General features: G+C 41.9%; 1 protein-coding gene across 1 annotated transcript in view; it reads right to left on the minus strand.

Moving 5' to 3' along the window:
- The window catches only part of lmbrd1 (LMBR1 domain containing 1), a 185032-nt gene extending 180914 nt beyond the window's left edge, over positions 1 to 4118 (minus strand). Inside the window, exon 1 of the mRNA XM_083775213.1 lies at positions 4049 to 4118. Coding sequence (XP_083631339.1) covers positions 4049 to 4108 — 60 coding nt within the window. The 5' untranslated portion in view covers positions 4109 to 4118. The remainder of the gene's footprint in view (positions 1 to 4048) is intronic.
- Positions 4119 to 10355: the final 6237 nt, after the last annotated feature.

Raw genomic sequence — 10355 nt, forward strand, 5'->3', positions numbered from 1 at the left:
GCACAGTCATTGTAAATGGTATACCCATTTAGGCCTGACGTCGAAATAAAAGAAAAGTCTTCTGAAAGAATATATATTCAAAGATGTGTGCCACATTTTCACGATTTAAAAAAAATAGCAGACCTACAAGCTCCTATGAGCTTGTAGATCTGCTATTTTTCAATAGCTAAAGTATAACATAACGCTTAGTTAAAACACCAAAAGGGGTTCCCGCCCAAAATGGGTTAAAGTCTTTGAGATCTGTCACATCTTCATTTAGTTGTACATTATATAAAATTGGAGAATAACTGAAATGAAGGCTTTACAAATCCAACATTCAAAGAACTGATCACCTGAACTGCACCACTCATATACTGTAATATTACTTCAATATTATGCAAGCTAACGCAATAGATCTGCTCAATCTAAAACAGTAACACACCTGTAACAGATAAGGGGATAGTGGGTGAAAATGCTATATTAGTCTGCAGGGGTAGTATAGGTAGCCTGAGCTAACGTGTTAGGTTTCTGGTCTAGAGGGGCGGGTCGCGGCTCAGATTTGCGCACGCCCTGATTGGATCGCATCGATCTGTCCGTCACCCCCGGCCCCTCCTCTCCCCCCTAGTGCAGCGCTACGTCACATCATTTGGAGCGACGCCCACCCGGAAGGGTTGACTCCCAATTTTAGACCAGAGCGGCCAATGCGTTCCTCCAGGCTTTACATTTTTGCAGCAACAAAAATGAAAGCCTGGTACCGAGGCTATAGTATAGGCAACCTTAGGCACAGGGGAGGGAGGGTGATCACTGGCACACTGGAATATGTGTGAGAGAGAAGTTTTCTTTAAAAATGTAATATATATTAAAGAAAAACATTTAGTCTAAATTTGTTATGTATATCCTATGGACCCCTGCTATACTATGAACTTGAGTACCAGATTACCACCTAATAACCCCGCCTCACACCATTTTGGGCAGATGATTGAAACAGACTCTCAAACACTGTTAACGCCAGAGAAAGAATAATAATCAATGACAGCTAAGGTTGACTTTTTAATCACACCCCGATTAATCATCCTACTACATGTATATCTGCTGAGGATCATTATGTATAATGTAATGGGGGATATTTTAAAGATTCTTCCCGCTGATTGATGCATTTGTTAATGTATTCCTAGTCTGCAGTATTAATACTAAACAGACATCAGAACAGGAAGTTGTTCATATAATCCATTCTGACCGGGCACCCATTTTGGTGTCAGCATCATGTTATGCTTTAGCTATTTAAAAATAGCAGATCTACAAGCTCATATCGCGCCACCGAGTGGCGCGATACGAGCTTGTAGGTCTGCTATTTTTGAAAAAAATCGAAGAACGACTGACATTTTTAGAATCTGATCTCAGGTCAGAATGGGATAAATGGGCAGGGAAAACTCATTAGAGACAGCAGTGGAAAGAAGAGTTTCAAAACGACAAGGTCATATTCCAGTCACATCAGCAAGACGCAGTGAGGACACTGCTAACACCAGTCCCTTCAGATCAAGGGCTGCCATTCACAGACAGGATCAATTAAAGGCCCACAGACTTAAGCCTCCAGCTGCTTGTCTTGCCAGGTAAAGACACAGGCTTTGCATCTAAATAAGATCCATTGAGATGATTGCTTCGGTAAAGCTAGTAGTGCGTACTGCAGATAAACAGGGGCCATTTTGTGTTCAACTGGCACTAAAGTTATTTTCCTATACGTCATTCAGCCAATGTCAATTTTAGGCAGGCAAATTTAATACATGCAGCTGACATCAAATCAAGACTGTGTGTTATTTGTTCCCAAACAGTGAAAACTTCTTTGTGGGGGCGCTAACGAGAGACGAGTCACAACATATAAAACACATACAAATAGACATAGATGGATCTCAAAATGAGGAAAGGTTGTTAGTAGGTGCGTGCCAGTTTTAAGATATTTACAACGCCGGACATGATCTGTCATTGCCTGTCTCGACTCTGGACTGCATCTAGACAACCATAAGCAGTGGTTTTATATCTGGCTCTATCTTATTTTAATTTAAGAATGGTTTATTATTCAGTGGTGGAAAGTAACTAAGTGCATGTATTCAAGTACTGTATACATTGACATAACAACGCGTCATCAGAGCGGAGGGAGGGGCGTCAGCTGCGACTCCGCGGCTCCGCCCACCCCCCGGGGTAAGATTTGTGATTTGTGATTTGCTCTCGTTCACTGCAATGCAATTTGCGGCATTTTCAAAACAATATTGCGCAGAGTAGCGATTATCTAACGTATTTGCAATGCCATACGTTGAAAGATCTGTTGCCCGCGGACAAGGCACGTTACCTCCGCAAGTTAGATATTATCGGCATAGGTGTTTGCCGTATGTGATTAAGGATTGGAAAAAGTTGCATTGGCAGCCATAGAAAATTCTGCCCGGGGTAAAACACCGGATGTGATGTTTTTGGGCGTTCCTGTCTTGTTAAAAAACCGGCTGTGACGTTTTTGGGCGTTCCTGTCTTGTTAAAAAACCGGCTGTGACGTTTTTGGGCGTTCCTGTCTTGTTTCGTGTCAGTGTATAGTAAAAATGTGAGGTATTTTACATTTTACAGGAGTATGTAAATTCTTCTACTCCACTATTTCTCACAGATAATTTCATTGCACTCTCTTATTACTACAAATATTTTTAAACATACTACTAGTTACTGTGTAGATTTGTATTATTTTACAAAACCCACATTAACCACTTCAGCCCTATTTAAACTTTGGCTATTTGAAAATAGCAGATCTGCAAGCTTGCGTTGTCGCATCGCTTGTAAATCTGCCATTTTCAAAAGATTTAGTTTTTAAATTTTTGACAGAAATTGTGAAACGGAACATTCTGCATAATGAGTACTTTTAATTTGATACCAACAATACTTTTGTACTTTTACTCAAGTACATTGATGATCACTGGCACTGATCACATGATCACTGGCACACTAATAAGTGTGAGAGAGTTTTTTTATTTAAAGTTAAATATTCGACAAACAAAAAAAGTCCCCTCACACATCTACAAATTACATTCTGATCCTGTGCCTATGGCGTGCCCCAAATGTTAACTATAGCACTGTGGGTGTTTGTGCAATTTATTAGTCCATATATCTTTCAAAAAAAGTGATTTAATCCCCATCTGTGGCCGATTCTGTCGGAATTCAAGTTCCCAATGGGCGGTAGTGCGGGGGCGCATCCGGTGAAGGATGGAATTACACTCAATTTAAAACTGGAAGTAAGCGAGGTAAGCTTAGGTAAGTAAGCGTTCGGCCACAGAAATGATTAAAACACTTCTTTATTGAACAATATGCACTAATACATTGCACAAACACCCCAGAGAGCTAGTTAACATTTGGGTCAAGCGGGTAAGCACCTTATATTTTGCATTTATATATATGTTCGGAGAGCTGTGGGCAGTACCGGTTAACGTGCAGGGACCACAGGGGCTAAGTCACCAAGACTCTCGTAGATATGAAACTGTCAAAATGGATCAAATACATCGGGCAAGGCAACATTGCAGTATTGATATATTTTACTTGACAGTACCTTTTCCACCCCTGTTATTATTAGTATCGCGCTTTACTTTACTGCGCACATAAATATGTATTCGGCGTGAACTTGTCAACAAACAGGTGAAAGAAACACAAGCATGCGAATCAGTGTCAGTATATAGTTACAGATCACTGTGACGTTGCGCCTTTTTCTAAAACACCAAGTATGAATGTGTCCAACAATCAAGACGACTTATAGTGTTCTAAATAAGCAAACAAATGTACGTGTTTACTGTTTTTTTTTTAATGGCGTTACAACTGCACCAAAACACCGCACTTCACTTCAATGCACAGAGAGGGATAGCTCGTCACTCGTCAGCTATAAGTGCGTTAGCGCTATATGCTTAGCTTAGCCACACACACAGACAGCGTCTGTAACACTACTGACTAAATTATACAACTATATCTATTTCCACAGCGTCGTGAACTAGTGACAGAAGTGCGTGCCGCGCGGAGGCGACGACAATGCAACGTTGTCTTTGCTTACCAAAAGTACAAACGTGAAAATAGACCAGCCGACAGCGTTCTCGGCAAATAGCGCCGCCATCTTCACACTTCCTGCAATAACAAAAACCACGTGTTTTCTTTTGTTGCTGATGTCACGATGAGATGAACGTGGGCGGGGTTACACTGACAGACAGACAGAGTGGACTGCATGGTTGGTTGGTGACACCAAAAGGAGAAATACATACTCATACCCTTAGAGTATATATATTTAGATATATATACTCTATACCCATACCTCATCATGCAGTGCGGTGTAAAAATCCAATCCAATCCAATCCACTTTATTTATATAGCACGTTTTAAAACTCAGAGTTTACAAAGTGCTGTACAGGAGAAAAAATAAAATAAAAACAAGTGCACTAAAGCTACCACACAGAAAAACAACAGCGAGAAAACAAAGTACAAACAGTGACAACAACTGAGACACATTACAGAAAACAACAGGAAAAGCAACAGCATCACAGTGAGACAAAACATATATACAAGGACCAAAGGAACTCAAGCGGGGTTAAAAAGCCAAGGTAAAGAGGTGGGTCTTTAGGCGGGATTTAAAGGTCTCGATGGAGGGGGCCAATTTCAATTTGACGTGGGAGGGGAGTGCGTTCCATAGTTTAGGGGCTACAACAGAAAAGGCTGGGTCGCCTCTGGACTTTAAGCGGGTCTTCTTTGTGACCCTGAGGTTTAGCTGGCCCTCAGACCGCAGTGATCTAGCAGGAGTATAAACCTCAATAAGGTCAGACAAATAAAGAGGAGCCAGACCATTTATAGATTTAAAGACAAATAAAGGAATTTTAAAATCCACTCTGAAGCGGACAGGGAGCCAATGAAGGGAGGCCAAGACAGGTGTGATATGCTCACGTCTGCGAGTACCTGTGAGTAGATGAGCGGCTGAGTTTTGGACTAGCTGGAGTCGAGCAAGGGAGGCTTGGTTTAAACCAGCGTAGGCTACAAGGCATTACAGTAGTCCAACCGCGTAGATATGAAAATAACCAATTACTCAATTGCTGTACTTAAAAGTACAATGTTCTATGTTCATGTCTTTTCACTTCACTGGAATATTTCCAATTTGCAACATTTTAGCTTTTATTCATACAGTAGCCTATACTCCACTACATCTTAGAGGTAGCCTAAATATTATAGGCTACTTTTTACTCCACTACAAATATTTGAAATCTTTTACTAGTTATACTTTGCAGATTTGTATCTATTTTTAAAAGATTTGTATACATTCGAAAACCTATGAAATGGGACATTCTGCATAATAAGTACTTTCTACGTTCTACCAAAGTACATTTTATTTTGTACTTTTGCTCAAAGTAAAACAATTTGAGTATACTTTTCCCACCACTGCATACATGTTCATCATCATGTAATGGGATTACATGTAGGCTAATTGGAAAATCATGTCAGAGTTGTTACAGAAAGGCGGCAATATATGTTATATCTTATTTATTTTGTTACTGATATGCAAGACAATCAATCATACAATGTAAAGCTGAGAGGCAAGGATCCTCCTGTTTTGGGTTTTTTATTTTGACTATTATTTGAATCGATTTTTATTTAGCCGATAAAAAGCAAAAACAAAAGACATTACAGCATACAAATCAACAACCAAGTGTTACAGCATGGCTATCAAAATACAACTCTACTGACTCACTCACGCCTACACACCTATACACACGCACACACACACACACACACACACACGCACGCGCGCGCCGCACGTGCACACGCACGTGCACAGGCACAGCATGTGCCTGCGGCCCTGCCCCATATAAGATAGATGGACTATATGCTACTATGGTCATTTATGTCATTTAGACAAAAGTGGAACAATGTAAATTACATTTAACATTTTACAAAATGTCGGTGAGACAGACAGGCTAAACTCATGCTGATTGTAACACAAAGGCAAGATTTACAGTGACACTTCTGAGATCACATTTAGCCGTCATTATGTTAAATTGCGTCTATCCATCTTCATGAGTTCCCTATAGCCTGCACACAAAGTGCCGACTGTCCTCTATCGGAGCCTCTCAGCACAATGTGGTGACTAAAGTTAGCTCTCGATTGTTAACCCATTCTGAACGGGCACCCATTTTGGTGTCGGCATCATGTTATGCTTTAGCTATTAAAAAATAGCAGATCTACAAGCTCATATCGCGCCACCGAGTGGCGCGATACGAGCTTGTAGTTCTGCTATTTTTTGAAAAATCGAAGAGCGACTGACATTTTCAGAATCTGATCTCAGGTCAGAATGGGTTCATCAGACCAGTGTGTGTCCGGCGGAAACCTCGTATGAATCTGATCTCAGGTCAGAATGTGTTAATCGCCGCCGTGGCACCCTCAAGTTCCTGCACTTCCCTCTGACTGAAAAGAGATGGAACTGGGTCAGCGGAAATGGAGAAATGAAGTGTGCACTTGGGGCTGTTTCCTTTTTTTTTCAGGTGAAGTCAGAGCAGATCTTCAGGGCTATTAAAGCTATCACCTGCTATCATTTATTCTCTCCTGTGTGGGGCCCTTGTGAGGTGAATGCATGGACCCTCTTTGTGAAACTGAAGGTGGCCCGGCCCACTGCCCAATGACCCGACACTGGGACACCGGGGTGCCACGGTTGTGAACATGATAGTCACCAGTGTTTTTCTACTAGTGGCAAACTGATGTTGGTAACAAGCCAAACGTAAAGTAATACCAGCGCTGTCCTTAAGCCAGTGGTAGTGCCTCTCAGTTCAACAGTTGCTTCTAAAGAGAGTCCTTGATTTCCCCGGTGCGGTTTTAGTTTGCATGTTTGTTTGTACATTGCAGTTCTATTTGTTTGGTGTCTTATATCAACTAATTTCTGTTGGTGGCATTGATTCTAATGGTTTTCTCTGAATCTAGAGGAGAAAATTAGCACCAATTGTCAATTGGCAACTGAGATTTTATTGTATATACCTACTGTACAGTATTACATATGATCATGATTGCTCCCTTACAAACACTAATTGTCATACTCAACTTATGCTATTATTGCGAACGCAATGAGCCACTTACTATGACAGCAAGGGCTGAATGTCTGTGTGTGTGTGTGTGTCTGTCTGTCCCGCTGTTACACCACCCGCCCGCCACCAGAGGGCGCAGCTGTAGCACACACACACACACACACACACACACACACACACACAGGGCGCAGCTGTAGCACACACACACACACACACACACACACACACACAACCACACACACACGAGCTGCGTTCGCTTCCCGCGTTTGCGCGTCTTACTTGTATCTCCAAGCTCTCTATGAATTTCACAGAAAGTGCTGTGAGTTGTGAATAGCTGGCATATGGCAGGTAGGTATAGCCTACTCCATTTTTGCCCGAGCACCTCCTCTCACACATATGGTACCAGCTAAGACCGCTTCTCACATCTTACAATGACCCTAACAGCGACTGCTATTATGTTCCCTTTCAATATAGGACAAGGCATATTATAAAGTAAGATTAGATTTTCTTAAACACTAAACACTAACTTTGCTAAGGAACTAAAACCTCTCCCCTCCCTCCCCAACCCCCTTTTCTCAGAAGTGATATCTCGGCATCATCATGGCACGGTACCAGGATCTAACGCCTTTCGGGGCGGCGGTGGCAATGGATAGCTTGCTATGTAGTGCCACTCTGGCCTACACTGCAGCCTCTACATTCAGACAGTAACTGAAGTCGCTCGCCGGGCTGTAGTCTGCGGTCATCCAGACATCATCAGGTGTCATCAAGAATTATAATGCAAAGTGTCCCTACAGCTAAACAGTCCTACCAGATTCAGACTTACAGTAGAGGCATGTCTACACAGGCTGGGCTCACCAAATCATCCCAAATGTGAAGCTGCACGCCTGCAGTATGTTGTCGTATACTGTATTGTTGAGAGAAGAGGGTACTGTCTGTACAGCTGTTGTTTCATCCAGTAATTAAAAGTTAAGTGAAGCTATAAGATTTTGTTGGATACCCTTTATGTAAAGAATTAGGAAGCAGCAACGGAAGACAAGAAATGCCTTTGGGAATGGGTGCTGTAAATGTATGGCCATATGTCCAAACACTTTATGCACAATTAAGCTAGAGTTTGGGGTTTGTAGTCAATGCAAACTCATTCCTTGGCCCAGCCCCAGACGGTTAGCTCAACCGTCGGGGCACCTAGGCTGCTGAGCCAGCCTGACGGTTAGCTCAACCGTCTGGGCACCTAGGCTGCTGAGCCAGCCTGACGCTTAGCTCAACCGTCTGGGCACCCAGCCTGACGGAGCGCCGCGGGCTCGACTCCCGATCCCGACGGCCTTTGCCGCGTCGTGTCTTACCCCCATCTCTCTCCCCATTTCCTGTCAGATTACTTTCAACCTATCAATAAAGGCAGAAAAGGCAAAACAATATCTAAAGAAAAGAAGAAAAAAAACTCATTCCATTAAATAGTGTCTGAAGCTGCAGATAAACCTCTTTTAGCAGGTAACCGTTAATCATAATCTAATTGTTAGCTTGAGTAGCGAGCCCACTCTTTATTAGTGACAAGCTCATCAGTGCTAAGCTTGTGTATAGAAGGCCACCTGCAGAATTAACTTTTGAGCCTTCCTGAAGTGGCTCAACAAAAGTGTGTTTGGAGTTATACACCAGTGACTCCACTCCATCTCCTTTCACCGATTATTGAGTACGATGGCTTTTGGCTGACACATTAACCTGGCACACAAACTAAAGCTATTGAAACTGTTAGTCACAAACACTGACTCATAAACTGAGTCCGTGTGCCGGAGAAAAAACCCCGGGTGGGCCAGATGTCCCCTGGGTCCTCTCAAACAGTCTTTCATTAATGCCTACGTGTTTCGGCCTCAGCCTTCCTCAGAGAAGATTTAAATGTGATAATGGTGGTGTAGGCACAACCCATTCTGACCTGAGATCAGATTCATACGAGGTTCCCACTGGACACACACTGGTCCGATTAACCCATTCTGACCCGAGATCAGATTCTAAAAATGTCAGTAGTTCTTCGATATTTCAAAAATAGCAGATCTACAAGCTCGTAGCGCGCCACTCGGTGGCGCGCTATGAGCTTGTAGATCTGCTATTTTTCAATAGCTAAAGCATAACATAGTGCTAATACCAAAATGGGTTCCTGCCCAGAATGGGTTAAGCATAGGCTATACACATTAAAACAAAAATGAGAATTTGAGCCAGTCTTGCATCCTTTATTTTGGACTGCCGCTTTTTCCACTTCTGTGTTATTTGATTTTCAGAGGAAGCGCACCTGCTTTTCTTTGTTACCTGCAGTCTTTCATCAACATTGATATTTTTCTATGTAAAAACGTCAACATTGTTCATGCTATATCTACAGGTTTATTTTCAGGTTACTGAAGAAAAGGCGGCGATCTGAGCACTCAAAAAGGTGTAAAAATGAGGAGAATCAAGGTCTTCATCAGCCCTGATGAAGACTCCTTTGCGAGTCGAAACATGTGGCTTTTTAACCTTTTCTAATAAAGTACCTTGATTTTACATCCAGCCTCTCCCTCCACCTTTTTGAGTGCTTGGATCGCTGCCTTTTCATCAGTATTTTAGTCCCACTGATCTTTGAAGCATCAGCTTACTTTAAAACTTTTTTGCACCTCCATCGAGCACCTGGTTGATTCTGTTTTTTCCCCCTTTTTATTTTCAGGTTAGTTGATATAATTTAGTCCAAGGTAATCCACAAAGCAAGCACCCGAAGCAGCAACAACTGAAATGAACACCTCAAAGCCCTTCAGTACCTTAAAGGACCTATAACATAAAATTCTACTTTTTCAATTTTTTTTGTGTTTTTGGAGCTCCCATGTGTGTTTTCTATCCCCACAAATAACCAATTTTGAACAATCAGGCCTTCATGTCATATGGGTGTTTTAATGGAAATTGCTCTCAGAAACAGCTCGACTGATTTTGGCCTCATCGTGATGTCATCAATGTCACCCTACTTTGTATAATTCCTCCATTTCTTCAGTCTTCAGTTGCAAATTTGCATTTCCACTTTGTTTACAATGTCCACCATTGTTGATTTTCCAAGCTGGCATGGAATGGAAACAAGCCTGGTTTTATCTAGCATTAGTATTATAATGACTCAAATATTAAATAATCTGCATATCAGCACCCTCTCCACCTCAGGACAGTGTGGTACTGCAGCTAAAACTGCTTTCAAAGTCCAGAAAGAATTGACAAGGCCTGGTTATATCAGAGTGGTGATTGAGGCTCAAACCATTAGAAATAACTTTGAGGGACATAGACAATATGATTATTAAATATTAAAAG

Source organism: Protomyctophum parallelum (assembly GCF_964188405.1).
Source record: "Protomyctophum parallelum genome assembly, chromosome: 10".
NCBI classification, from domain to species: Eukaryota; Metazoa; Chordata; class Actinopteri; order Myctophiformes; family Myctophidae; genus Protomyctophum; species Protomyctophum parallelum.